General features: G+C 38.1%; 1 protein-coding gene across 2 annotated transcripts in view; it reads right to left on the minus strand.

Moving 5' to 3' along the window:
* Positions 1–27,091, minus strand: part of ntrk1 (neurotrophic tyrosine kinase, receptor, type 1) — a 58,947-nt gene that overhangs the window by 682 nt on the left and 31,174 nt on the right. Inside the window, exons 9-17 of one of the 2 annotated variants that reach the window (XM_049464851.1) lie at positions 26,725–26,742; positions 26,492–26,544; positions 24,109–24,211; positions 18,179–18,328; positions 16,670–16,800; positions 16,302–16,474; positions 8,972–9,212; positions 5,768–5,926; positions 1–1,923 (exon numbers count right to left, since the gene is read on the minus strand). The exon at positions 1–1,923 is cut by the window's left edge and continues 682 nt beyond it. In XM_049464851.1, the coding sequence (XP_049320808.1) occupies positions 1,738–1,923; positions 5,768–5,926; positions 8,972–9,212; positions 16,302–16,474; positions 16,670–16,800; positions 18,179–18,328; positions 24,109–24,211; positions 26,492–26,544; positions 26,725–26,742 (1,214 nt within the window). In that variant the 3' untranslated portion in view covers positions 1–1,737. Of the gene's footprint in view, positions 1,924–5,767; positions 5,927–8,971; positions 9,213–16,301; positions 16,475–16,669; positions 16,801–18,178; positions 18,344–24,108; positions 24,212–26,491; positions 26,545–26,724; positions 26,743–27,091 lie in introns of both variants that reach the window. The other variant, XM_022668704.2, reaches the window with a different exon arrangement.

Genomic DNA, 27,091 nt, shown 5'->3' on the forward strand with positions numbered 1-27,091 from the left:
GCCGGCTGTAACTGGAATAAGGAGGGGCTTGATGGAGAGGTAATTACAGGACCTCACAGAGCACCGGCACTGGCGGCACTGGCGGCGGCGGTGAGTTTAAGAATAAGGGAAGTCACACACATGCGATTTCAGTGCACTCATAATACAGATCTATATAATAATACACTTAATACTGGTAATTGCAAGACAAAGGGAGGTGTGAAGTTTCAAATAGTGCAATCAACTTGGCACGACATGGAAAAAACACTGCGACTGGACTTAAGCCGTTTCTATGACAAGACGAAGACACTGAAAGATCACATAAAAGGATGATTATGTTTCTACATAATGCATAATTTCAACACATTTCAGTAAAGGAATATGAACATTTTCACTGATGGTTTCTAAAGGGCCCGTATCCTGAAAATTTCTTGTATTTTAGTTCATTTAAATCATTTGTGAGGGATCAAAATCATTTCAAATCGTTAAAATCATCAGTCCTTAGAATGAAACAAGTGGACGAAAAAACAGAAACATGCAATTTTAATCTCCAACATGTTTTTTTTGTCTTCGGTGCTCTGACAAATGGGACTATAAAAACCTCATAGCTCTCATAAAGCCATAAAGTCCATTCTTTCTGTTTCTCTGCTCCCTGTCTTCTTCTTTTTTATGCTCTCTTTAATTTCCTCCTCTGCTCAAAAGCTCATTCGTGAGGGAAGCTCTCGTTCTCAGTTCTCTGTAAACATGAACAGACTACTATGCACCATGACAAAGGTAATAATAAAATAATAAAATGCCACCATAACGTCTCTGTTAAAAACTCCTTAGCTTTTTTAGCTCTGCCCAGCCAGATTATCTCTTTATCCTCCACAGTTTTAAAGTTATTTAAAGCGTTTTTGTATTCTGCTATTAGATGTTCTGCTGCTGTCTTCATTTGTTTGGTTTGCAGCCATGAGAATTGAACTCTGATTGGTCTTAATGATTTTGATGATTAAAATCACATCTTTAAATATTTAGACAGCATTACAGTCTGTTTGTGCTCTTTTTTTTTGTTCTGTAAAAACAGAAAGGACTTGGTGTGCATTGACCGGTATATGTAGTTAATGGTATATGTAAATGAGCTCTGTTCTAGGTGGCTGAAACACTCTTTGTAACTTCAGCGAGGGCTGCGCTAGAAAACTGCAGTAGGCTGAATAGATTATGTAAACATGTTGGTTATCGTTTTTGCTGTTTGGTTTCCGTATAATATGGACTGTATAGAGTATGGATTGATTTTTATATAATGAAACAATGATTATATTCTTCTACGAACTGAAAAAAGCAAGAATAATGTGTTTTACAGGATATGGGCCCTTTAAAGGGAAGGGTTTTCCGGTGCTACTCAAACGGAGAGGATTCGCATTTTTTTTTCCGTCTCAGTCAGTCTGCTCTTTCCTGGACACTGGATTTCTGGATGTATTTTGCGCTTCTCGGAACTGCTGAATACTCGAAGGAATTGCACTTAACTGAGCTCCAAATGTACGTTCAGATGCTTCGCCCTCTTTGCCCTTCCCGTGAAAGTACAGGCCTGATAGATGCTCTGTGGAAGAGACCAAGCATGGCGTAGCAAAGTCAGTGCAGGCAGCTATACAGGCAACAGGGACCACTGCAGGTTCCGTACTGCTCTTTACAGTTCCTTCAGCTCCGTCTCCGTCTCCAGCGTTCCACAGAGTTCATCTCCTTGACCTGAACGTCTGCCAGCTGCGCCGTCCTCTCGCTTCACTCTAATATGTCCAGGTAGACCGGGGGGTTCTTGACCAAGGCCACCAGGCGGCTGTAGATGTCTTTGATGACGAGGCGCTGCTGAGGCTCCCTCTGCCAGCAGCCCTGCATGAGGAGGTGCACCTCTTTGGGACACGTCCGCGGCCGCTCCAGCTCACGGCCCTGCGTGATGCATTCAATCGCCTGCGGAGAAAACAGCAGTTTAGGAAGGAGAAATTTTCTATTTTGGATTAAACACAGTCAGAAGAATGCATTGTATAGGTACATTTTTGTTCAACAAGGTACAAGCAGTACAGATGTACCCTCAAAGATGCGACATAATCCTTCAGGTCCAACTGTGTCCAAATAAAAACAACAAGAATACAACTAAAAATGATGAGTTTTGAATTTTACCAAATTCAAAACCTCTGGAATATAATAAGAGGAAGATGGATGATCACAAACCATCAAACCAAACTGAACTGCTTGATTTTTTGCACCAGGAGTAAAGGCATAAAGTTATCCAAAAGCAGTGTGTAAGACTGGTGGAGGAGAACATGCCAAGATGCATGAAAACTGTAATTAAAACCAGGGTTATTCCACCAAATATTGATTTCTGAACTATTAAATCTGTATGAATATGAACTTGTTTTCTTTGCATTATTTGAGGCCTGAAAGCTCTGCATCTTTTTATTTTAGCCATTTCTCATTTAAATAGTAAAATCAGAGAAACTGATTCAAACACTGAAGTGGTCTCTTTTTTTTTTTCCAGAGCTGTATAATACAATCATGTCTCTAAATAAATACATTTGAGAATACCACCCCTGGTGATTAAATGAGATTATTAAAGCCCTTGGTACATTGGTTTTACTCACAATACAAGTCAAGTATCGCATTTCTGCATTTCTTTATGTTTCTAAATGTTTTAGATAAGGCAGCAGCCTGTTATTTGCTCACTTAGGTTTAGGGTAACTGGTGTACTGGAATCCAGATCAGTGATGTGTCTTGTGCTAACATTACGGCTGGTTTATGGTCAAGCGCAAGCTGTGAACTGGAATGTTTGTCTGATATCCAATTCATTCAACAATGTGACTATCGGCTTTAATACCAATATTGGATCAGATCGGTTCCATCTCTACCAATAGCTTCTGATGTGTCTTCTCCAGAGAGTCTTATATACAGCTATCCCATGACTTTTGCCAGTGTATGATGCACAAAACAAAAAGAATATTAACATGCAAGTCTTTAAAAATATTCTTGATTTCCAGTGGCAATTGACTGTGGGTTAAAGATTAATCTAAAAGACCTGGCTTACTATTTTTATACTATTTTAAATCTCTACACAAGTACTGTATTTGTATTCGGATGGACGCCGCCCTGTACGTCATAACGTTCAACAGACTGCAGTGTTTCTCTTCCCGCTGGTGCATTAATCATTACCAGGGTCTGATAAGAAAGCTCCTCTCTCCATGGCCAATGGTCAACCATTAAACAGCCAGTGACTCCAGCCCCCGTAGGCATGGTCTCCTACCTAATTGAATGGTATAGTGAGCTCCTGTCAGCACTCCACTACATCATCCCGAAATGGCCTATCAATCACTCTGATGAATTAACAAAGATTCACATTGACCCTTTCTCCCAAATTCTCCCAGCACTCCCAGTTCCAGCCACGGCCAGTCTGTCTGTGACCCTCCACAATTAGTCTCCCTATAATGAGATGATTAGTCCTGTCCATTACGAGCCAATGAGAATTAGGTTAACAAGGTTAAACAACGTCGGCCCAGGGCGAAGAGGAGGCCCAATCGGATTAAAATCGAGTCGATGGGAAAAGTGATCTACCCTGCTCTTGAAAGTGGAGAGGCTTCTCCCCCGTAATGGCGCAGTTGCGGTCACACCCAGAGTCCACTTCTCAGTCACTTCTCTGAAAAGGTCTGGACCACTTATAGTACCTATAAATCTATTGATCCCTCTGTCATAAGTGCACAAACTAATCTCTTTTCAAAGGGAATGTCTACAGCTTAAATCACTGTGAGAGCGCTGCTGCTCTGAGCTCGATCTGTCTTTCACTATTTTTGTATCTGAAATAAAGCAAATGTGTTCATAACTTTAGACTAAAGATGATAGGAAGACATTACAAACTCTACAGTGTCACTATCAGCTGGTACAGATCAGATATTTCACTTAAAGTAGCAGTATTTTTCTTCCTGGGCTCCCACTTACACTTTACTGTTGTTAAATATTTGTTTGGTAACCACAATAATTTTACAGTGGCTTGCAAAAGTATTTATACCCCTTGAACTTTTCCACATTTTGTCATCTTACAACCACAAAATTAAATTTCTTTTTTAACATGTTAAGTGATTAGACAAACACAAAGTGTTGCATAAGTGTGAAGTGGAACAAAAATGATACATGCTTTTCAAAAGTATTCATCCCGCTTATATCAATACTTAGTAGAGACACCTTTCGCTGCAATTACAACTGTAAGTGCTTTGGGGTTTGTCTCTACCAGCTTTGCGCATCTAGAGACTGAGATTTTTAGCCCATTCTTCTTTATAAAACAGCTCAAGCTCAGCCAGGTTGAAGAGAAAAGCATCTCTACAGCATGGCATGGTGCTGCCACCACCTTGTTTCACTTTGGGGATGGTGTGTTCAGGATGATGAGCAGTGTTATTTTTCAGTCTCACAAAGCGCTTTATATTTAGGACAAAAAGTTAAACTTTGGTCTCATCTGACCACACAGCACCTTCTTCCACATGTTTGCTGTACAAACAGCACTTATGTCTTTCTTTCGAGTGTGGTTTTCTTCTTGCCACTCTTCCATAAAGGCCAGGTGTGTGGAGCGGTCTTCATGATGCTGTTTGTTCACTAGTGTTCTCTAACAAACTACTGATGCCTTCCCCAAACAGCTGTATTTATACTGAGACAAAATTATGCACAGCTGCACTCTATTAACTTATTTAGTGACTTCGGAATGCAGTTGATTGCATTGGATTTTATTTAGGGGGTTCAGAGTGAAGCTGAATACTTTTGCACTTTACACAATTTTTTTTAAAACAATGTATCATTTAATGTATCATTTCACTTCACAGTTATGTGCTACTTTGTGTTGGTTTATCTCTTTAAATCTCTATAAAATACATTTAAGTTTGTGGTCGTAAGGTGACAAAATGTGGAAAAAGTTCAAGGGGTATGAATACTTTTGCAAGCCACTGTATGAAATTAGCATGTAAGTTTTTAAATGGGTAATTGTGAAAACTGTCCAACAGTTAAGAACAGATATTTGACTGTGTATCTGCAAAGAGTGCAATGTGAAGTAGCTATGGGAATTTATTAGAAGGCATGTCCACAAACATTTGGACATATTGGGTCGGTTTCCTGGACAGGGACAAGGCATTGTCATAGAAAATACTTTCCTTTCCTTTTGTAGTCCAGGACTACGCTTAATCCCTGTTTAGGAAACGGACTGATATTGTATCTTTGGGTTATAAAGCCACTGAGAGTGTACGCTGTGAGTGTGTGGCTTCCGCATTTAGAAATCGACAGTACGACTCATCTTCAATCTTTCAAAGTTCAGTCTTAGGTTTTCTCCATCAGATTCTAAACCCTGATTCTGGCCTAGAAATCCGAAATCTGACCAGCTCCTGCATACTTGATGGAAATGGTCAAAACCAGATCTGAACCAAGAGCTCTTAGAGCTTCCAGTACAGCTCAGCTCCAAAAACCATCCCTCGAAACACACAGAAAACACACATCACAACTTTTCTGTGTTTTCATGTGGTGGAATGAACTTCCACTGGGCATCAGAACAGCAAAATCACTCGTGAGCTTCAATTGCCGACTGAAAACTCATCTTTTTAAACAGTTCCTAAACTAATCTTAAAAAAAATATCCAACACATTATTAAAGCTTGATGTATCTCTTGATCCTAGTCTCTACAAACTAGCTGTGGATATTTTTAAGTAAACAATGAAGCAGTGTTGTAAGTCACTCTGGATAAGGGTGTCTGCTAAAAACCTTAAATGTAAATATAAATGTGGTGGTGTACCTCACTGTTGGAGAGCTGGTACCAGGGCTGTTTTCCGTAAGTGAAGATTTCCCAAAGTACAACCCCAAAGCTCCAGATATCACTTTCTGTAGTGAACTTTCTGTACATGATGCTCTCAGGCGGCATCCAGCGAATAGGCAACATGGTTCTGCCTCCAACCTGAGAGAGAGAGAGAGAGAGAGAGAGAAAGAGAGAGAGAGAGAAAAGAGAGATAGAGAGAGAGACAGAAAGAGAAAAAAGGAGAGAGATACAGAGAGCGAGATAAAGGAGAGAGAGATAGTGAGAGAGACAGAAAAAAGAAAGGAGAGATGGAGAAAGAGAGAAAGGAGAGAGAGATAAAGGAGAGATTGTGAGAGAAAGAGAGAGAGACAGAAAAAAATGAAAGGAGAGATAGAGAAAGAAAAGAGGGAGATAAAGAAGAGAGAGAGAGATAGTGAGAGAGAGAGAAAAGAAAGGAGAGATAGATAAAGAGGAGAGAGAGAGAGAAAAAAAAGGAGAGAGAGAAAAAGAAGAGATAGAAAATGTTTGAGAGAGAGAAAGAGAGAGAGAAAGATAGGAGAGATAGAAAAATAAAGAAAGGAGAGAGAGAAAAAGGAAAGATAGATAGTGATAGAGAGAAAGAAAGGAGAGATAGAGAAAGAAGAGAGATAAAGGGGAGAGATAGTGAGAGAGAAAAAAGAAAGGAGAGAGAGATAAAGAAGAGAGATAGTGAGAGAGAAAGAAAAAAAGAAAGCAGAGAGAGAAAGAAGAAAGAGATAAAGGAGAGAGAGACAGAAAAAAGAAAGGAGAGAGAGAAAGAGAGAAAGTAGCAAAGGCATAAATAGGCATAAAATATAAGTTTAATATGGAAGAAGAAGAAGATAAAACACATTATATCACACATACAGGAAATTTCACTGTACGATTAATTTACTTGATGCTACAAAAATGAAAAAAGTAGCATTTAGTGCAGCTGGCTTTTAGATTTTTGGACCAAGAGCTCTGCTGGTGCTAAATGTGTTCAATGGGACTGTGGCCACTGTGGCATTGTTTCAATAAGCTTCTGCTATTTCAATCCAGTGTTGCATTAATTTTTATCAAGATCTTGCAGCAGCATTGATGATGGTAGAGTCTGACCGCTGCACAAAGTCTTCTCCATCACATCCCAAAGATTCTCAATGAGGTTAAGATCTGGACTCTGTGGTGAACTTTCTCAATCCATGTGTGAAAATGATGATCTCATGCTCCCTGAATCACTCTTTCACAATTCCAGCACCATGAATCCTGATATTGTTATCTTGGAGTATGCCCGTGTTCATCAGGGAAGAAAAAATCCATTGATGGAATAACCTGCTCTATATTCAGTATATTCAGGTAGTCAGCTGACCTCATTCTTTCAGCACATACTGTTGCTGAACCTAAACCTGCAGACCAACTGCAGCATGTGGAGACATTTTTTTTTTGGGCTGACAGAAATCTGTACATATAGGGAATATGGAGTCATTTGAGATTCAGCCTTAGTTCCAAGCCTATATATCTAAGAAACAGCAAATACTGTCGTCAAGAAGATAATTTGCTGTGAGCAGCTTGAGGCTCTTCATTATCAGAGCAAGATGAAGGTGAAAAAAGGTCAGAAGTATTCAGTGATTACTGCCATTAACTGCATCCATTTACAGCACTGCTGTCACATTAACACTGAATGATGGTTCATGCAGAGATCAGAAAAGAAAAAAAACATTTTTATTCATGCCCACAAATCACATATGGATTAGCTATGTAGACACACAAATAGCAAATAGCAGTGGTTTAGATATTATTTGAAAACATCAAAATACGGTCATATTAAGGGAAACCAGATTTAAGCCAATTCAATTGGCTTAAGTGAAAAGTGAATATTGCCAAGGTCTCTGCATATTCTTTAAGTCTGTGCAAAAAGCATCTCAACCGGCTCCTTACAGGACTGTGAGGGAGAATGCCATGAATGTAAAATTGCATTAAGCTGAATATCTTCACTGCTGTTATTAAATATATTAAAATATTAAATAAATAAAATAATATTAAAAAAACAACTTGAGCAAAGTACTAACAAAATTATATCACATTCATGATGTTTTTCAAACTTATTTTGTGTTGCAGATCAAACTGACCCATTTAAAAAAGAATAATAATGATTTTATTCATATTTAATCAAAGATAGATAGACAGACAGACAGATAGATACTTTAATTATCCCGAATGAATTTAGGAATTTAGGTACAATTTGTTTGGTGTGCCATTTTTTATTTCTCAGAGCTATTTGGGATTAGTAGGACTTAGTAGGACAAGTATAAAAACTAAGCTTGGTCTTTATAAAGAAATTCTTTTTTTTTTTTTTCAAAAAACAATGTTCTCATTTGGGGACTGTAGTGTATTTTAACACTGAAAATTATCCTTGCCATTTGGGATCAGAAGGACCCAGTTAGTCCAAACACCAAATTTTTAAGTATTTATTTTTTGGAGGACCAATTAAGCTTTATTAGTGTTTATACAGAGTTACAGTTTTTGTAGTCATTGTGCATATACCCTCTACAAAGCTGCTATGGGAATGTGTGGATTGACTGGGGTTTATAAGGAGTGCTGCACAGGTGTGGCTGGTTGCCACTGATCACTCCTGGGGATTCTGGGAATCGTGCATATAATGACCATAATATAAGCAAAATAACAAAAAAGGGGAAAACAAGAAAAGGGAAGAGAAAAAAGATTAAATATAATGAAAAAAGCAAATATTAAGGAACAACATCAAAGAAAGCAGAACAGCTACAAAAAGAAAAGAGAAATAAATAATTAGTGAAGCTGTTTCAGTAGGGGAGTTAGGTGATTAAAGACCAGTTCCCAGATGTGAATGTGAATGAGATTTCTATAGTAAGCAAATAAAGGAACAATTTTCAAACTTATAATTCTGTAAGAATTTTTACCTGGCCCATGTTTCGGTCTGTACTGGCTGTAGAAACTACTGACTGGGATTCCTGTTGTCTTGTTTTCAATTAATTGAGTGTAATGTTGTCATGTGAGCCATACATGGTAGGGGCAGTGTCCCCATATGAGGCCATAGGATCAATGTTTTAAAAAAAATAAGTATTATGGTGTAGAGAAGCAGATGTCCCAATGTAATGTCCCCATATGAGGACATTCCTGGTAATCTTTATCTAACTATTAGAATTTTTGATATTTGAATTCTGAACTCACCCTGTAGTAATCGGTGCTGTAGATGTCTCTGGACATGCCGAAGTCTCCGATCTTGACCACAAGACCTTCACCGACCAGACAGTTCCTAGTGGCCAGGTCTCTGTGAACGAAGTGTAGTGAGGCCAGGTACACCATGCCTGAGGCGATCTGGGCGGCAATCTGGAGCATCTGAGGCAGGGTCAGCTGACCCATTGGTGGCATCTTCACCTCGTCCAGGATCCGAGCGTCTGGACCGTGAGCCCTGTTTAAATATGACAATTTTATACTTGTTAAAAAGAAGCAAGTTTCCTGGAATAATGGATATCCATCTAATACCTTTGTAATGATCCATAACTAATCATCCAACATCAGTATCTGATTTTCTACTGCTCCAGTGTCTGAATGTAATCAAATTCTCATAGAAATTTTCCCAAAAACTTTTACAGGTGTAGAGAGGAGTAGAGATTACAGTAGCAAAAGTGCAGAAAACCTATTAGAATGCCTATTAATATACAATAGAGTATACCTTATGGGCACAAGTATTAGGACACCTGTCCATGCATCGTTTCTTCAGAAATATAGACAGACAACAGTCTTTAATAAGCTTTGATCTTGCTTGTTTTTGCTATATTTTGTAACACTGCTCTAAGGATTTCATTCCATTTAGGAACAGTTTTTCTTCAAATGTTCCTGCTATTCAACTAAGAAGAGCATGAACAGGTGGAATAGGATCTATAACAGTAGAACAGTAGATGTTTTCAATAAAGAGAAATTTGAGAAATCCAGATTAACATCAGGTCCCTGATGTTTAAGGTGCTTGAAAACCTTAGGGCCCTATTTTAGTGATCTATTTAGCTGAACACACCTCATTTCCAGACCACAACGCCCATTGGCATAGATATATTCAAAAGCAATGAACACCACAATGTGCCTTACTCAGACTGTAAGATAGGGCCTCTTGTTTTTATTTGACTTTTCTTATACCCTCTGTTACTGGTCACCGCTCTACAAAGGTGCGACGGGAGAACTGCACAGGTGTGGCTGGTTGTCACTGACCATTGCAAGGAATTCTGGTAATTGGAGTTGCCCAGTTTAGTTGCCCAGCTTCCCTGCTGGTGGCCAGTGGTGCAGCAATGCCCATCACATTTCTGGTCTTCTATAAGCAAGGTATTTCCAAGAAAGCGGTTGGTGAGGCTCAAGTACAAGTTTGGAGAACATTATGGCAGATAGGAGACGCTACTGCAACTCTCTGGATGCTGAGTTTACTCAGGATGTGGAGATTCATCAGCTGGCAGATCTCGTCACAGCTATGACCATGTGTGCAGCTTCTGCTAGACTATTCATACATTCTATAGCAATCCATCTCACCACAGCAATCCAACCACAGCACGCTATTCTGCACTCCATCCTCTAATGCTATAAAGTCCCTCTTGTCAGGCTGAGGCTCCAGAGCGCAAAGCCCCTCTCTCTCCATTCATCCTAATATCTGCGCCTCTCCACTCTGTCACTCGCTGCCGTTCCCATGTGCTTGTGAGGGTCCCAGTGTGGATACTATTAGTTTATCAGGCAGGTGGCAGGAGACCAGCAGCTGCTGCTGCTCAGACTGGAGACTCCATCTATAGACTATCTACTGGAAATGTGATTTCCACTCCCAATCTGGCCTCCCCACCACCTGGCTGACCGGCTCCTTGCGCACTGCGCTGGATGTGTCACTGAGACTCCACTGTGCTGGACATATGGTCTCGTTTTCTATTCACATCTTCCAGCAGGCCTGCGCTTCTGCTGAGAACTTTTCATCATCTTTAAGAAGATGAAGCAGCCTTCAGTGTACAGTGTTCTGCGCTATGGGATGGGGGGTGTGCTTCTGGACAGTTCGATTGTGGGTACATGCAGTCTGTTACAGTTCCTACACTTCATCTGGTACAGTTCTTTATACTCTCTGTTCTGTTGTGTACAACTTTTTAAACCTACACAATTTCTTCCAAGAATCAATGGTCTAAATAAGAAAACACAGTTGCAAGAAAAAGTATGGGAACCCTTTGGGATTACTTGGATTTCTGCATAAGTTGGTCATTAAATGTGTTCTGATCTTCATCTAAGTCACAACAATAGACAAACACAGTCTGCTTAAACTAATACCACACAAAAAAAATATGTTGCATGGTTTTATTGAGCACAACATGCTTACATTCACAGTCAGGGAGGAAAAAGTACAGGTTTGTGAACCCCTAGGCTTATTACTTTTCTAAGAGATAATTGGAGCAAGGATGTGATGAGATTGGATGTGTTGGTTAAAGCTGCCATGCCCTATAAAAAAAAAACACACACCGGTTTTGAGTTTGCTGTTCTTAAGAAGCATTGCTTGATGTAAATCATGCCTCACACAAACTAGCTCTCAGAAGACCTACGTTCAAGAACTGTTGACTTGCATGAAGCTGGAAAGGGTTACAAAAGTATCTCTAAAAGCCTTAATTCTCACGTGTCCATGGTAAGACAGACGGTCTACAAATGGAGAAAGTTCAGCACTTTTGCTACTCTCCCTAGGCGTGGTCATCCTGTAAAGGTGACTGCAAGAGCACAGCGCAAAATGATCAATGAGGTGAGGAAGAATCCCTATGCGTGGAGAAAAAAGGCACAGCAAACCATCATCAAAAGCTCATCCCAACATAGTTTGGGGCTGCTTTGCTGCCTCAGGGTCTGGAGGGATTGCCGACATCAACCAGTCAGCCAGTTCTTAAATTCAAAGGTTCGCATACTTGTCCCCCCCTTCACTGTGAATGTTAACATGTTGTGTTCAATAAACCCATGCAAACATATACTTTTTTGTGTGGTATCAGTTTAAGCAGATTGTGTTTGTCTGTTGTTGTGACTTAGATGAAGATCAGAACACATTTAATGACCAATTTATGCAGAAATCCAAGTAATCCCAATAGGTTCACCTACTTTTTTTGCAACTGTATATTCTACTTTTGTTAGAGTAACTGTCTCTACTATCCAAGGAAGAAGGCTGTCTGCTAGATTTTGAAGCATTACTGTAAAACATAATTGCATTCAGAGATTACAAGAGTGGTCAAGAGCAAAGTTAAGGTAGTTATGATCAACTTCAAAACTGTCTACCCAACATGTCCAACTTTTCAAATATATACTGTATATAAGCAAAAGTACTGGGCACCTGCTCATTTATTGTTCTACTGTCCAAAGAAGAAGGATGTCTGCTTTTGATTGCATCCAGCAATTGCAAGAGCATAAGTGAGGTGTAGAGGATGTTGGATGTTGGGTAATCATGGCCACATCAAAGCTTAGACCTAACCCCTTACTCAACTTTTCAAATATACAGGTACATCTAAAAAAATAAGACTATCATTGAAAACTTATTAAAGAGATGTAATACACACAGAGTGATCTATTTTAAGCGTTTATTTCTTTTATTGTTGTTGATTATGGCTTACAGCTAATGAAAACCCAAAAATCAGTGTCTCAGAAAATTATAATATTATATTAGACCAATTGGTACTATTGGCAGTGTGCCAAGTCCTGCTGGAAAATAAAATCTGCATCTCCATACAAGTTGTCAGCAGAGGGAAGAAGCATGAAGTGCTGTAAGATTTTCTGGGAATGTACCAACACCAGCAGATGACATGTCTCTCCAAACCATCACTGATCATCAGTAAATGTTACATTTCATTTGGAAATAAAGGAACCAGAGTCTGGAGGAAGAGTGGAGAGAGACACAGTCCAAACTGCTTGAGGTCTAGTGTGAAGTTTCCACAATCTGTGATGGTTTGACACCTGTTAATTTATTGTTTCTACATCAAGGGTCTAATAAGATCATTTATCCAGCTTTTGTTGGAGTAACTGTCTCTACTGTCCAAGGAAGAAGGCTGTGTGGTTTTGAATGCATCCAGAAATTACTAAAGCATTAGTGAGATGTAGAGGATGTTGGATGATCACCACCACACCAAAGCTAAACCCTAACACCCTACAAAACTTTTCAAATGTAAACTCTATGGACAAAAGTATTGGATCACCTGCAGATTTTTGTTTCTACATCAAGGGTCTAATAAGAGAATTAATCCAACTTTTGTTGGAGGAACTGTCTTAGCTTTCCCAAGAAGGCTAACTACTAGATTTTGAAGGAGAGTTGTGAGGTTTTGATTAATTGCAATTAGCAATTAAAAGGTCATCAGGGAGGTCACAATGTTCAAAAGTACTAAAAAGATATTGGATGGAGCACCATTATTCCAGAGAACACAGTTCTAACAAAATTGCTAAAGGCATTATATAGACAGGGTCTCCACAAATATATGTAAGTACATCTATCTATCTATCTATCTATCTATCTATCTATCTATCTATCTATCTAGACTTAATAATTTTGACTTTCAAGTGCATACTCCAGAGGAAGCGGGACTTTTATTCTGTAATTGAAACAGCTGTGTACTTCATGACATCATTCTCTCAGGGGAGTGGAAACCATTCTAAAAATCTAGGAGCACATTTTCAGATAGGCACTTCTTTAACAAATAAACCACATATTTGAAGTCTAAACCAGTATATTCTTGCTTAAAAATAACATAACACTTTATTTTATTACACAGCTGTACTATTTTCAAAAAGTATTACTAACACCATTAGGTCAGTACTGCTGTGCAGTGCATTCTGGGATGTTGGACTATACGAAGTCCACACAAGTCACCTTCCATGTATTTTTGATAATTTGGGAGGAGCAAGAACACATCCGGGTATTTGTACTAGCTAACTGTGCTCACTGTGTACTTCTGTATGGAACAGTACCTGGGCTGCGACTGATGACGTTTCCGAGTCCACAAAAGCACAAGTACAGACAAGAATGCAGAAATTGAGAAACGGCCCCTGTCTTGAAAACTATCCCATAGTTTAGCTTAGCACTGCTGGCTAATAGTTTTGAATTTGAGCTGTGAATATGATCTACCACAGTTTTAGGAAGGAAATACAAGCAGCACCACCTTTAATGTGATTTGTTAGTGTGTCTGAATTACACATTTCTAAGTAGCAACATTTCTTCTTTCTTGTTCTAATAATTCTGACTGGTTTTCTGTCACTGACACTTTCTTCACAGCAGGTTTTTAGTCAAAAGTTTTGCCGGAATAAAAAAAAGCGCTTACAATAGCAGAGATTCTTACAATAGCAAATTCTTAGTTCCGGTGCTGCATTGTCTTTATTATATTTTTTTTTTCTTGAGCTAAGAAAGTAAAATCTCACCATTACAGATCTGCTCTTTTGAAATGTGAGAATCATTTTTCTGGTTGAAAATGCAACAAAATTGCACTACTGATGTTTAATCTTTTGTTAAAGCTGTTCTGAAGACGCTCTGAGATTGTGTCCGGCACAATGCAAAAAAAAAAGAAGAAGAAAGAAATAGACTGTGCTAAAGTTCTTTTGACATGCTTCTTTGATGGAGGCTTTGTCTGCTTTAACTAATCATCTCCAGTACTTCAGGTCTATTAGCACGCTTGCTAATGGCTCTACATTCTATACGATGTGCAGCAATTCACTTCCATGCAGAAGACTGGTGAAATTGGTCAAAAAATATCAGCTGCTGTCTGTCAGAACTGTGAACTGAGGACTGAGTGTGCTGTTTACGTCAGTGCTGGCTGATGCATTAGAACAGAACATATTGTTTTGTAGGTATTGTGGCCTAGAAGCTGCATTTAGATGTTCAGACTGGATAATAGTCTGACCACACTAATACATTTCTCTCCTTTGTGGCTTGTATGTTCTAAGAGGCATGGGTGGGATGTCTCCATGACCTTTGGCCAATGCACCGACCCAACAAACCAACATCTGTCTCATGGACCTGACCACACTGTGTAATGCTCCCATGCGGCCTTTAAATAATACAAAAAACCTCACATCATTTTGTGGGTGCATTAGAAATCAGAATTCAAAGTGCATTTAAACATGACCTTGCGCCACAGCACTGACCTGAGGCAAGGCCACCAGTAACCATTAAGAGTAGAGGTTTACTAGGTAACAGTTGAACCCTACCAATGAATAACCCTATAACCTTATTTACGCCATTTCTCCATTTTGGCTCATTTGGCTCAGTTTTTTTTATGTAAAGAGTTGGTTAGAAAGACAGTAGAATTGCATAAGATGCCACATCAAAACAGGAATGGAATTAATCTTGGTTTTGCTAGGTGTTTACAATATATTACAATGGATGAAAACTCTTGAAAAATCACAGGCCTGCTTGAGTTAGGATGTCCCTTGATCTGAAATTAGAATTTTGCATATATATATATGTTTTATCGGCTCTATGTTTTAATGCATATTTGACATTCCAGGAATGCTCAAAAACTCTTGAAAACTGGCAGATCCAATAAGACCTCAAAACATTTCACAAAAATTGTGATCAATTTTTCACATGTAGCTAGCAGACTCTACAGCGCCCCCTATTTGGTTCAGCTAATAGATTAGCTGTTGTGGTCGCAAAATTTCTCCAATATTCTCGAAATTTGCAAGGAACATATATACTACGATCCTGCACATATTTGTTATTTGCTTTTATTAGCCCCACCCAACAGGAAGTCAGCCATATTGGAATTTGTGAATTTTTTAAACAATAAGATTTAATAAGACCTGTCTTTAAGAAGCGATACCTGTCCACACACTCAATCAGTCTGGGATCTGGGGCTCCATGCAAGATCTTGACTTGTATATATAGATATAGATTATTCTGAGAAGGTCAGGAATCAGCCCAGAACTACACAGGAAGACCTGGTCAATGACCTGGTTAATGGCTTGAAGAGAGCTGGGACCACAGTCTCAAAGATTACTGTTTTTAACACAAGACGCTGCCATGGAATAAAACTCAAGATCGCCTTGCTTTTGGCCACCAACCTCCTTCCCTTTGTAAAAGCAGTAAAGATGGGTCATGGCTGGGTCTTCCAACATGACAGTGACCTGAAACATACAGCCAATCTTTGGAGGGAGCTAACACCAGTAACAGCCACAACATTCAAAAGATCTGGAGCAGATTTGTATGGAGGAGTAGGCCAAAATTCCTGTACTGTACCAAATATTAAGTTCTGTTTTTTTCTATTGTATCAAACCGTTATTTTGCTAGTATTCCCCACACCCTTGGGCTGGAATGAAAAAGAGAGGGGGGGGTGATTTTCTGGATTTTCTTTAGAATCATGCTTCTTACAGTTGAAGTTTACCTACAGTAAAATTGACAGACCTCTCCATTCTATGGAGGCGTGAAAACGTGCAAAATTGTCAGCGTATTAAATCCTTATTTTTCCCTACTCTATGGAGTTATTTGTTGGAAAGGCTCATTTAATGCTTTCAGTTTTCTATCATCACTGACCTGAGGAATCGGTTGAGGTCTCCGTGCCTCATGTACTCAAACACCATGGCGAGAGGCTCTCCATCCGTACACACTCCGTAGAATCGGACGATGTGCTCATGCTGGAGAACGGTCAGAAGTTCAGCCTCTCGCTGAAAATCCTGACGAGTCGATTCATTGGCATCTTTCAGCGTCTGTCCAGGAGACACAGCAAAGATAGACTTGTTGTGTTGAATAAAAGAGTGATGGACATGGTTCAGGTTTTTAACAGCCATATTAGCACAGTACCGATCAAAGGTTTGGACACACCTCTTCTCGTTTAATGTGTTTTCTTTCTTTTTATGATTTTTAATATTTCCTGGTCTAGGAAGCATTCAGGTAAACTTTACCTTGATAGCCACCAGCATCTTGTCAGTGTCGGGACAGAGGTTGGCACACTCAGCCAGGTAAACCTTCCCAAAGGCTCCTTCTCCAAGTTCCCACTTCAGCATGATGTCCTGTCTCTTAATGTGCTGAACACCTGAAACACAGACACAGGATAGTTTTGTGATTTATATTGTTTGGAACATCTTAAAATCCCAAATCGATAGCTGCTTTCTAAATTTATGAAGATGAACATCATCATAGGTCAACACTGTAATATTGGCTGCTTTCTGTAGCCAATCGATTTTGAACATAATTTTTAGAAGAAACACTATTGCACATATTTTCCAAAAGTACAGGACAGTAGCATTGAATGAGTTGAACAAGATATTAAAAAGCCTCAAGATCCAAACTTGGGGGGTATCCTGGAAAAATGTGTTACTCTAGTGTAAACTCAAACCACTATATCATTACTTATAGACCTATTATATTTACATGATCCTTTTTTCCCTTTATTCTCTTAATCAGCATTTTGCTAGTATTAGTATACACCCTTGGACTGGAATGAGAAGGAAAAGGTGTGGGCAAACTCAGAGGATTTGGGCAAGAGTTCAGGGCAGTTTCGCTGGAAAAGCGTGAAGCTGAGTCCCCCCCCCCCCACCACCAAAAGAAGAGATACGGGAAGAGAAAAGAGAGAAGGAAAGAAGGAGGAAGAAGGGCAGAAGGTGGGTGCGAAGATGTTCGACACGCAGTTAGAGAGGAAGTGACGGAATATATCTCCCACTATACCACAGTTAGTTCGGACCCTGCAATGTGATTGGCTGAGAGGCGTTCTATGAGTGCCATTATCAGCCGGTAATGCACTGTCACCGAAGCTCTCCATGTATTACTCCACCACATACAGGTAACCTAGCAATGAGGCAGCGCTTACAAGCCAAACAGCGCAGCTACAAACAGCGCAGCTACAAACAGAGCAGCAATGGATCTATTTTAACTCACAGAGTTTAATAAACAATAATAGAACTGTGATATAATTACAATAATACACTCGAGGTTCGTGCTATAACGTGAAATATTGGCACTGCTGTGCTGATCTACGGCACTCGGCCGTTGGCAGTGCCAATATTACACGCTACAGCACGAACCTTAAGTGTATTATTATTTAATTAGAGGGTTTGTACATATAGACTGAACTATATTCATTTCCCAAGCTTGTAGATAGCTCTGATTAAAGAGCTTGGGGTATTGGTATCTTAGTATCTAAGGGCTGTAAATGAGCAGTAAACTGTTAATAGTCAGTGTTTGAGTAGTTTATCCTTTAAATGCTCATCTTAACGAAAATTATTTCAATTAAAACAAGCTTAGTAGATTAAAAAAAACTGATTTGGTATCAGCTGACCACAAATCTTTAAGGAACAACTCCTAGAAACAACTCAGTCAGTTTGCATTGCTTTGCAATATCAGAAAAATATATAGTGGTACTATATTATCTCTGTCATATTTACTTTCGATTTTTCTACAATCATCTTACTCACACATGTCCTTGTCCTTGATGATTCCGCAGAAATACTGAGGGTTCTCCACAAAGCTGGACAGCCCAGAGTCCAGCGTGCCTTCGTCTGAGGATGGAGGACTGGCACCAAAGTTCATGAAGCGAAGAGAGACGGCGAGGTCGTCTTCAGTGCCTAGAACAGACGATCCTGTTGACATACAGAAGGAGTACAAAGACCATAGCTTCTAGTGTACTTAAATACACCTAATGCTCACCTACTTTTTTAAATTCTAAACTACAAACTACATAAACTACACAAAGCAGTCCAGACTGTTCTCATACAGAGTTCCCCAATGGTGGAACAAACTACCTTCTACTACCAGATCAGGAGAATCTCTCACTATCTTTAATAAACTCCTGAAGACAGAGCTCTTCAAAGAGCACTTACTCTCCTAACACCTCTAACACACTAACTACTTCTAACCTCATTTCCTTCTTCCCCTCCTTCACTTCTCTATACTATTATTCCCTTTGACCTCCTTTAGGCCCTGTAAAAAATGTTTTTTTTTTTACCTTGAACAAGTACTTGTATGTATTCTATTACCCTATGTACATCATTATTGTAAGTCGCTTTGGATAAAAGCATCTGCCAAATGTAATGTAATGTAGAGAACTAGCTATGGAAGCTAATGAATGTGATCACAATTATTATAGTTAATTAAACCATATAAAGTAATCTAAAACAGAAATTAATGTTTTGGTGGTTTGGCTTATTTTTTTTGGCCCTATTTTAGCTATTTATAGTGCACCGGTCAATTGCAGATAAGGCAGCCGGATTTAGGGCATGTTGGTGTGTCTTTGGTACCATGAGGGCACAAAAAGTACACTTTGCACGGCTCAAAATGCGCAAAAATCATGTAATAAATTCCTGAAAATCATGGGTGTGTTTTGGGTGTAATGTGAAATAAACCAATCAGTGTGCCAGTTGTCATTCCCTTTAAGAGGCAGGTGAGCTCTGATGATTGACTGTTGTCAGGGTTTTAACCAGTCAGTGGCGCATCAGTGTAGATTTATTCCTAAACTCAGACGTTACTTTAATGGTGCGGATGCAAAGCGTGAAAATAGACAGGGTATGTTAACAGGGTATAAGATAGCAAAGAGCACTGCGACATGCCGTGTGCAGATGTTCGAGAGGGCACTTAGTCTTTGTGTAATTAGCGCTGACAGATAGGACGAGCTGATATGCTTTTTTATTACCTGCTAGTGCAACCGCTACCTAATTTATCTACGTTTTAGATTTAGTGCAAAACTAAAGAAGCAAACTTTGGCTACCAATCACGTCCAGACTTAATTGGCCACATGTAAGTGGAAGAAAAATGGTAGAAAGTAATAGTTTCAGAGATGACCGATCAGCTGAGGGCTCTGAGTTCAGTTCAGCAGACTCTCTGAACCACGCAGAGATTCAGAGAACTTGGTGGGGGGAGTAAAGCTGGAGGGAGGCAATCAGGTCCACTTAGCCTCTTTGTGAGCGAAACAAGTGGGGCCAGAAAAGCCCCGGCTCCATCACTCTTCTTTAATGGCCAGCGCGAGACCGGCACTGCTCGTGCTATTTACTTTTGCAAACTGTAATTAAGACCTGGCAGCACTTTCGCTGGGCTGTTAGGCTGACACTGTGCAAAGTTACAGCCCTGGCGGAAACCGTATAGCATAAAACCGCCTCCTGCGCTTTAGTGAAAAGCAGCACAATGCCCCGACACAAAGCTCACGCTCCGAAGACTGAGAGCTGTTTTGGTGGGGTCTTTTTTTTTCTAGCCTAGCATGTGTTGTGTGCTTTTGCTTAGTTCTTAGCTTTTGTCAGATTGAGTTAAGCTTTTCCATCAATCTACTTTAAATTAGGTCTTCAGATATGTCCTGTAGCCTTCTTTAAAGTGTTTTACTGTATAATAATGAAGGAGTTACCTTCACTGTAACACATTGGTGCCTTTATTCCACAAGATACTGTACCAGTCAAAGTAGTGAACGCACTTTCTCATATAGTCTTCAATATTAAATTTACAATGTACATCATAAAAAGAAAGAAAACACAATAAATTAGAAGAGGTGTGTCTCAACTTTTGACTGGCACTGTATATGTGCCCAAAATATTAACATAATCTATATAGCTACATTCAGAGCAGTTGAGCCTCTGCTTATTTAATGTTGGACACTGTGGATCAGTTTTCTGGAATGGGATTAAGTCTAGTCATAGTCTAAAATTTCTTTTTATTTTATTTAATTAAGTAATTTCAAATGTCCAAAAAACTGTGAAGTTCAAGACTAGGCCTAATCCCTATTACTGTTCCTAATTTCTAAATGTTTCTTTAGGTTTGTTCTAATGAATGCATTTAGCTGCTCTAAATTGAACCTATTGCTGACAGATCAAATACTGACACTCAAATATTGCCAGTAGAATAAGATGCTCTGTTATGATGGTGCTCCATCCAGTACTTTCTCAGGGGGACGTCAGTGAACAATATTTCACACTTCTACTCAGTGATAAAACTCTTGCATGCGGACTTCAATTGAAAAAACAGAAGAGCCAGTGAGTTTTAAGGCTTTCTCTGTCACATGACATCACGTTCAGTAGCTCCTCCATTTCCACTCGCTGTTGTGTTTACGTGGATCTCAATGGAAATGTGCGCCCAAAGTGTAATTACGGTGTGTGGCAGTGGACAAATAGCTATTTTATTAAACACGAGATGATAAAACTCAGAAATGTGGATCCAGACGGGACTAAACTTACAGTAGGACCACGGAGTTCTGCGAAAAACAGTAGGTAATTCAGCCTGTTTCTCAGAGGACGCCTGAGAAAAACATGTACATGGTCGTTCTAGACGGGAATAAAATCACAGAGGATCCTTCATAAAAGAGAAAATGACCCCAGGACCCCCTAAGAAACTAATTCCGTCCGGATAGGGTTTTTGATTGCCAATGTGTAGAATAGCATTTATGATTTACAGCATTAGTGCAAATCTGGTCAACTACAAAAAAATAGCTTTACCCTGTTATGCATAGTGTATGTTGCATACATATGTTTGGACATGCTGGTCAAAAAAAAACTTGGTCATGATGTCACCAGCGTGGTCATATTGATCATATTGGTCGATTGGCATGCTGGTTAATCTGGTCATGTTGGTCAGCCAGCTTGGTGATGCTGTTCACAGTCCACAGCAAAAACTGAAGAGTTGAAATTTCAGAGTTAAACAGCTGAGAGTGTAATTTTAACTCAAATTCAAATTTAAATGCTGTTTAGTGTTTAAGTTATTTGACAGAGTTGAATGTTTTAACTGTTAACCCAATAAATACTGCCCAACTCCATAGAAATTTAATTAAACTTCGCCCAATTAAACTCATAATTGGCATAATGGACATGCCCCCAATCCTAATTTACTATCAGTGTGTAGTGTTGCCCACCGAGACTACCTTCTATAAGGTAGTCCATTATATTTTATGTATTGGTTGTTTTCCTAGCCAACATGTTGTAGGCTATAAGAGCAAGTTACCATCTTCTCTACTGTTAATTGTGACAAAGTGCTGGCAAAGTGCTGAGAACTGCAATTCAGGATTAAAGTTTTCATGTAACTGAAAAATACAGGATGTTTTATCCTGTATTAGGCACCAAAAACACAAGCTAACCTCTGCTGATGAATTGGCTTTACAATCTTCACCAGCTTGAGCTGGCCAAACTGTTTCCCAGCTAACAGAGAACGTTATAACGTTTAGTAATGTTTTGAGAGGTTCATTTGTAACATTTCAAAAACTATGTTCCAGGAATGTTCTGAAAACATGTGACTTAATAATGGTTATTCAAACTTTCTCACATAACATTCACAAATAGAAAAATACTAACATTATGTAAACATTTAAAGTAACATTCCCAAAACTAAAATTAAAACACTAACATGAGTGATGTTGCAGCGACGTTTAAAAATATTAAATAAAAACGTTATAAGAACATCCAGAAAATGTGACAGACTGAATGTTTGAAGAATGTTAATTGTAATATTCAGAAAACATTTTACTCATCAAAAAGCTGTTAGCTATTTAGCAGTAATAGAAAACAAAATAGTTTGACCAGCAGGACCACAGTGGTCAGTGAGCATGACCAAGCTGGTAGACCACTATGACCAATCTGACCAACCAGTCAACCATTATATACACAGTAAAAACATATCTTTGCTGTCCAAAGAAAAACACATATATACATTTTTTGTCATTTTTTAGTTTACCACATAATTTGAACAGACATACTTTCTCTTATACTGTGCCAAAATATATTAAGGAATGGACCAATAGAAAAACTTTTAAATCACATTAAATAAACTCTTTTTATATTGATTTCCATTAAACGTTTAGAAGGGTTTTTTTCTCTCTCTCCTGTAAAGTTGCTGTTTTGGAGTTGCTTGTTTTTCATTGGACAGTGACGATATGCTATAGGTTTACTAGCACATGGCTTTGGGTGGTTTTGCTTTAAACTATCTGCCTTTCAACCCACTTGACCTTTAACCCTTTCATGCATAGAGGTCACTACAGTGTACAGCTGTTTAAAATTTTTTTTTCTTTAAATATGCTTGCAATTTTGGGCACTGCTGCATATAGTCCACTGTAGTGGAAGCTATTGCATCATCCTATACAAAAAAATCCCATTGGTTGGTCATTATAATGGGAAAAAGAAGTCAATGAAATCAAGATGGCCGGCAGACAGGGAAAACCACCAAACACCTTGGCTATTTTTGTTTCTACCTTTTATAAAATTATATCACTGCAGGTAAAAATATATATAATTACATCAAGTAACATCTAAGGTGACATATTATGTAAAGATTTTTGAAATTTTGATTTTATATTTGAGGGAATTGTAGATTAATCATCTGTCCACTTAATTGTACATCATGCATCATTAGCTATTTTTCAACTTTAATGCAATGTCAATGACTTCCAGTGTTGTTTCTAAAATAATTCATATTGTTTAATGTTTTGGCTGTAAATCAACTTCTTTAATTGAGGAATGTCTGCCAGTACAGACAGTTGCAAGCAGAGAAGTAGGGTCAAGCAGTGATAGTGAAGGTGAGTCTGGAAATGTTACTGAGGGAGTTGAGGCTGAGGAACGGAGATGAAGGAGATGAGGCTGTTGAAACTAAGGGCACCCCAATATCCAGTATGCCCCTGGAAACCACTGGCCCCAGCTCAAGAAAGTATAAAATGCCAGCACACGAAGAACCAAGTACATCTGCATGCAGTGTCTTGTAGCTTTGTGCCCTGTATGCTTTGGCAACCATCATAGAAAATAGTCTCAGAAATTAGCAACAAGCATGATTTGACAGGAAATATGATACATGCTATAAAATACTATAAGAGAATATGCTCACTTAACAGTTCAGAGACTTGACAAGAATACAGTATGATAATACCAGTCACAATCAAGATTCTATAAGGTTCTACGGTTCAGAGACATTTTCTTGTGTCACAATATCCTCCTCAGTTCCACTATTCCAACAGAATACCATATTACAACTGTATAACTGAATTACATTTGTGTTTTTTTTACAACAAAAAATGCATGAAGTACACTTGAGTGGACAGATAAATATTTCTTTATCGAATAAAGATAGAATATATATTTTTTTCAAACCTTGTTTTACATCCCTAAGGATGTATAAAAACACTTAGAAAAAAAATCCTGACTGAGTTTATTATAATTCATGCATGAGAGGGTTAAAAACTCCTATTCAGACCATTCAAAATTGGATCCCAGCAAAATCCAGTCCTAGCCAGATTGATCAGCTGGAACATTTGTGTACATTTCCTCTGATTGATCAGTCTAAAATGACCTAATTTACTGATTACATCACTGAAAAGCGTGCACACTAATGCCTCTGCTAGAGGTTAGAGTTCTGTGTGGAAGTGCAGCACTGGAGTGCAGTCAAGACTCACGGTGGATGCCAAACTTGGAGTGCTGCCCGCACTTATTGATGACCAGCACCATGATGAGGAGAAACGTGCAGGCAAACACAGCCAGTCCTACAGCAACCGACACCTGCAGACACAAACAACACTTCGTACTGATGTAGACCCGGCACTTTACATTTTAATTAGAAACGTCTAGTCATCTACCGATTATCTGAATGATGATAAATGTGCATAAAATATGTGCATATACTGTATATATACACACGGACAAAACTGTTGGTACCCAAAAAATCAAATAATAAATAAATAATAAATAAAAATTCTAAAATTCTAAATTTCACAGAAATTTAAGTTACAGCTCTGAAAAAAATGAAGAGACCACTTCAGTTTCTGAATCAGTTTCTCTGATTTTGCTATTTATAGGCATATATTTGAGTAAAATTAGAATTGTTGTTTTATTCTATAAACTACGAACAACATTTCTTCCAAATTCTAAATAAAAATATTGTCATTTAGAGCATTTATTTGCAGAAAATGAGAAATGGCTGAAATAACAAAATAATATGCAGAGCTTTCAGACCTCAAATAATGCAAATAAAACAAGTTCATATTTATAAAGTTTTAAGAGTTCAGAAATCAATATTTGGTGGAATAATCCTGGTTTATAATCACAGTTTTCAGGCATCTTGGCATGTTCTCCTTCACCAGTCTTACACACTGCTTTTGGATAACTTTATGCCTTTACTCCTGGTGCAAAAATTCAAGCAGTTCAGTTTGGTTTGATGGCTTGTGATCATCCGTCTTCCTCTTGATTATATTCCAGAGGTTTTCAATTTGGCAAAATCAAAGAAACTCATCATTTTTAAGTGGCCTCTTATTTTTTTTCTTCATTGAACGAGGCGGAAGATAAAAAAAATATATAAATCAGTTACTTCATATAAGAAGGTTCATTTAAAATATGCCTTATTATCATGAAATCAATGCCAGTGTACTGAGTGGATAAGCTAAACGCTTTACAATAAAGACACATGAACTAGCATGCATTATGTCATGTGTGAGGAATCAATAATTCATACACATAATGCTTTTAAACCATATTGTAATGCAGAAATAAAAGGTTTTCCTTGGTATTTACAGTATATAGGGCTTCATAGACAAGGCATCACCTCAAACAACTATAGTATTAAAGCAGCCTTATGTACGGACTTATGTACTCCCTTATATGTGTAAAGTGTAATTCACTTTAGCGCATGCATTTGTTGACAAGCTGAGACATACAGAAGAGGCATCTGAAGTAGAAGAAGCATGTGGACTAAGACAGTACAGTAGATGCAGATGCTTTTTTGAATGTTGATGGTTCTGTATAAAACCACTGACTTTACTAAAGCCTTAAGAAACCAGACTTCATGTATTGTCTTAAAAGTAGAGTAAAAATATAATCTATATTTTATTAAATGTTGAAAAGTAAGATGTTTAAACCATGTCTCAATATTAAGGTTGATTCATATTTCATAATAAAAATATAAAATTCAATGTTAATTCAATCTTAATATGACGTTGAGTCTGCACTGAGATTAATTCCTACAGCTTAGTTGTGACTGACAATAAAAAACATTGAATATTTTATTATTTTATTACTTAACAAACTCATTGATCATTAATTACTCTATTAATTTATTATAAGAGATTAAAAAAACAAAAGGCCACTTAAAAATTATATTTTCTTTGATTTTACCAAATTGAAAACCTCTGGAATATAATCAAGAGGAAGATGGATGATCACAAGCCGTCAAACCAAGCTAATCTGCTTGAATTTTTGCAGCAGGAGTAAATACATACATTTATCCAAAAGCAGTGTGTAAGACTGGTGGAGGAGAACATGATGCCAAGATACATGAAAACTTTGATTAAAAAACAGGGATATTCTACCAAATATTGATTTCTAAACTCTTAAAATTGTATAAATATGAACTTGTTTTCTTTGCATTATTTGAGGTCTGAAAGCTCTGCATCTTTTTTTGTTATTTCAGCCATTTCTCATTTTCTGCAAATAAATGCTCTAAATGACAATATTTTTATTTGGAATTTGGGAGAAATGTTGTCTGTAGTTTATAGAATAAAACAACATTTTACTCAAACATAAACCTATAAATAGCTAAATCGGGGGAAATTGACTCAGAAAGAGAAGAGAAGTGCTCTCTTAATTTTTTCCAGAGCTGTATTATTTATAGATATACAATTTAATCATCACACCAATTTCTTGAAAAGAATATGATACAGTTGGATTTTTAAGGGGTTTAATTAATTAACCAGATATAATTTATTGATCATGAGAGAGCTACACTGATGCACAATCACAGAGGAGCATCATTTCTCTATAAGAATCAGCACCATATCCTCCTCTTACCCCGAACAGCCTGCTCTCCAGCTTCTCTGTCACATCGGTTGAATTGGTGGGAGCTGCTGAAAAACACAAAGCTCTTTGTCAGGCACTGAGACGAGAGTGACTGCAGTTCAGCCACACTTCAACATTCACAATCTCCAAATGGAAATGGAGCTGAAGAGACTCTTAACATGCCATTCTGATACGAGAGCTTCAGATATAATGGATTAGAAAATAATTGAATTCAAAGGACTTACCTGGAGCATTGGTTAACACTGGGATGTGCCGAGGAGGAAAAAAAAAAAAAAAAAGATTAATACAGGAAATAATTACAATGCCTACTTATAATTACCCTTATAATTACCAAGTGTAATTATAATGCACTTAATCGCTTTAAAGATAGATATGCAGTTCAGCCTGTTATAAAAATCCATCTGCTTAAGTACCTTATCAAGAATCAGTACCTTAGCTGACTTTACTTCAGCTCAAAGTATGAAAAACTTTTTAGCTTTGGACATTTTTTCTCTGCATTCAATGTGTTTTCTGCCTTTTTTTTTTTTTTTTTAGGATTTTTTACATCGTAAATTTAATATTGAAGACTATATCAAAGCTGTACAGGAACAT

Source organism: Astyanax mexicanus, chromosome 1 (genome assembly GCF_023375975.1).
Source record: "Astyanax mexicanus isolate ESR-SI-001 chromosome 1, AstMex3_surface, whole genome shotgun sequence".
NCBI lineage: Eukaryota > Metazoa > Chordata > Actinopteri > Characiformes > Acestrorhamphidae > Astyanax > Astyanax mexicanus.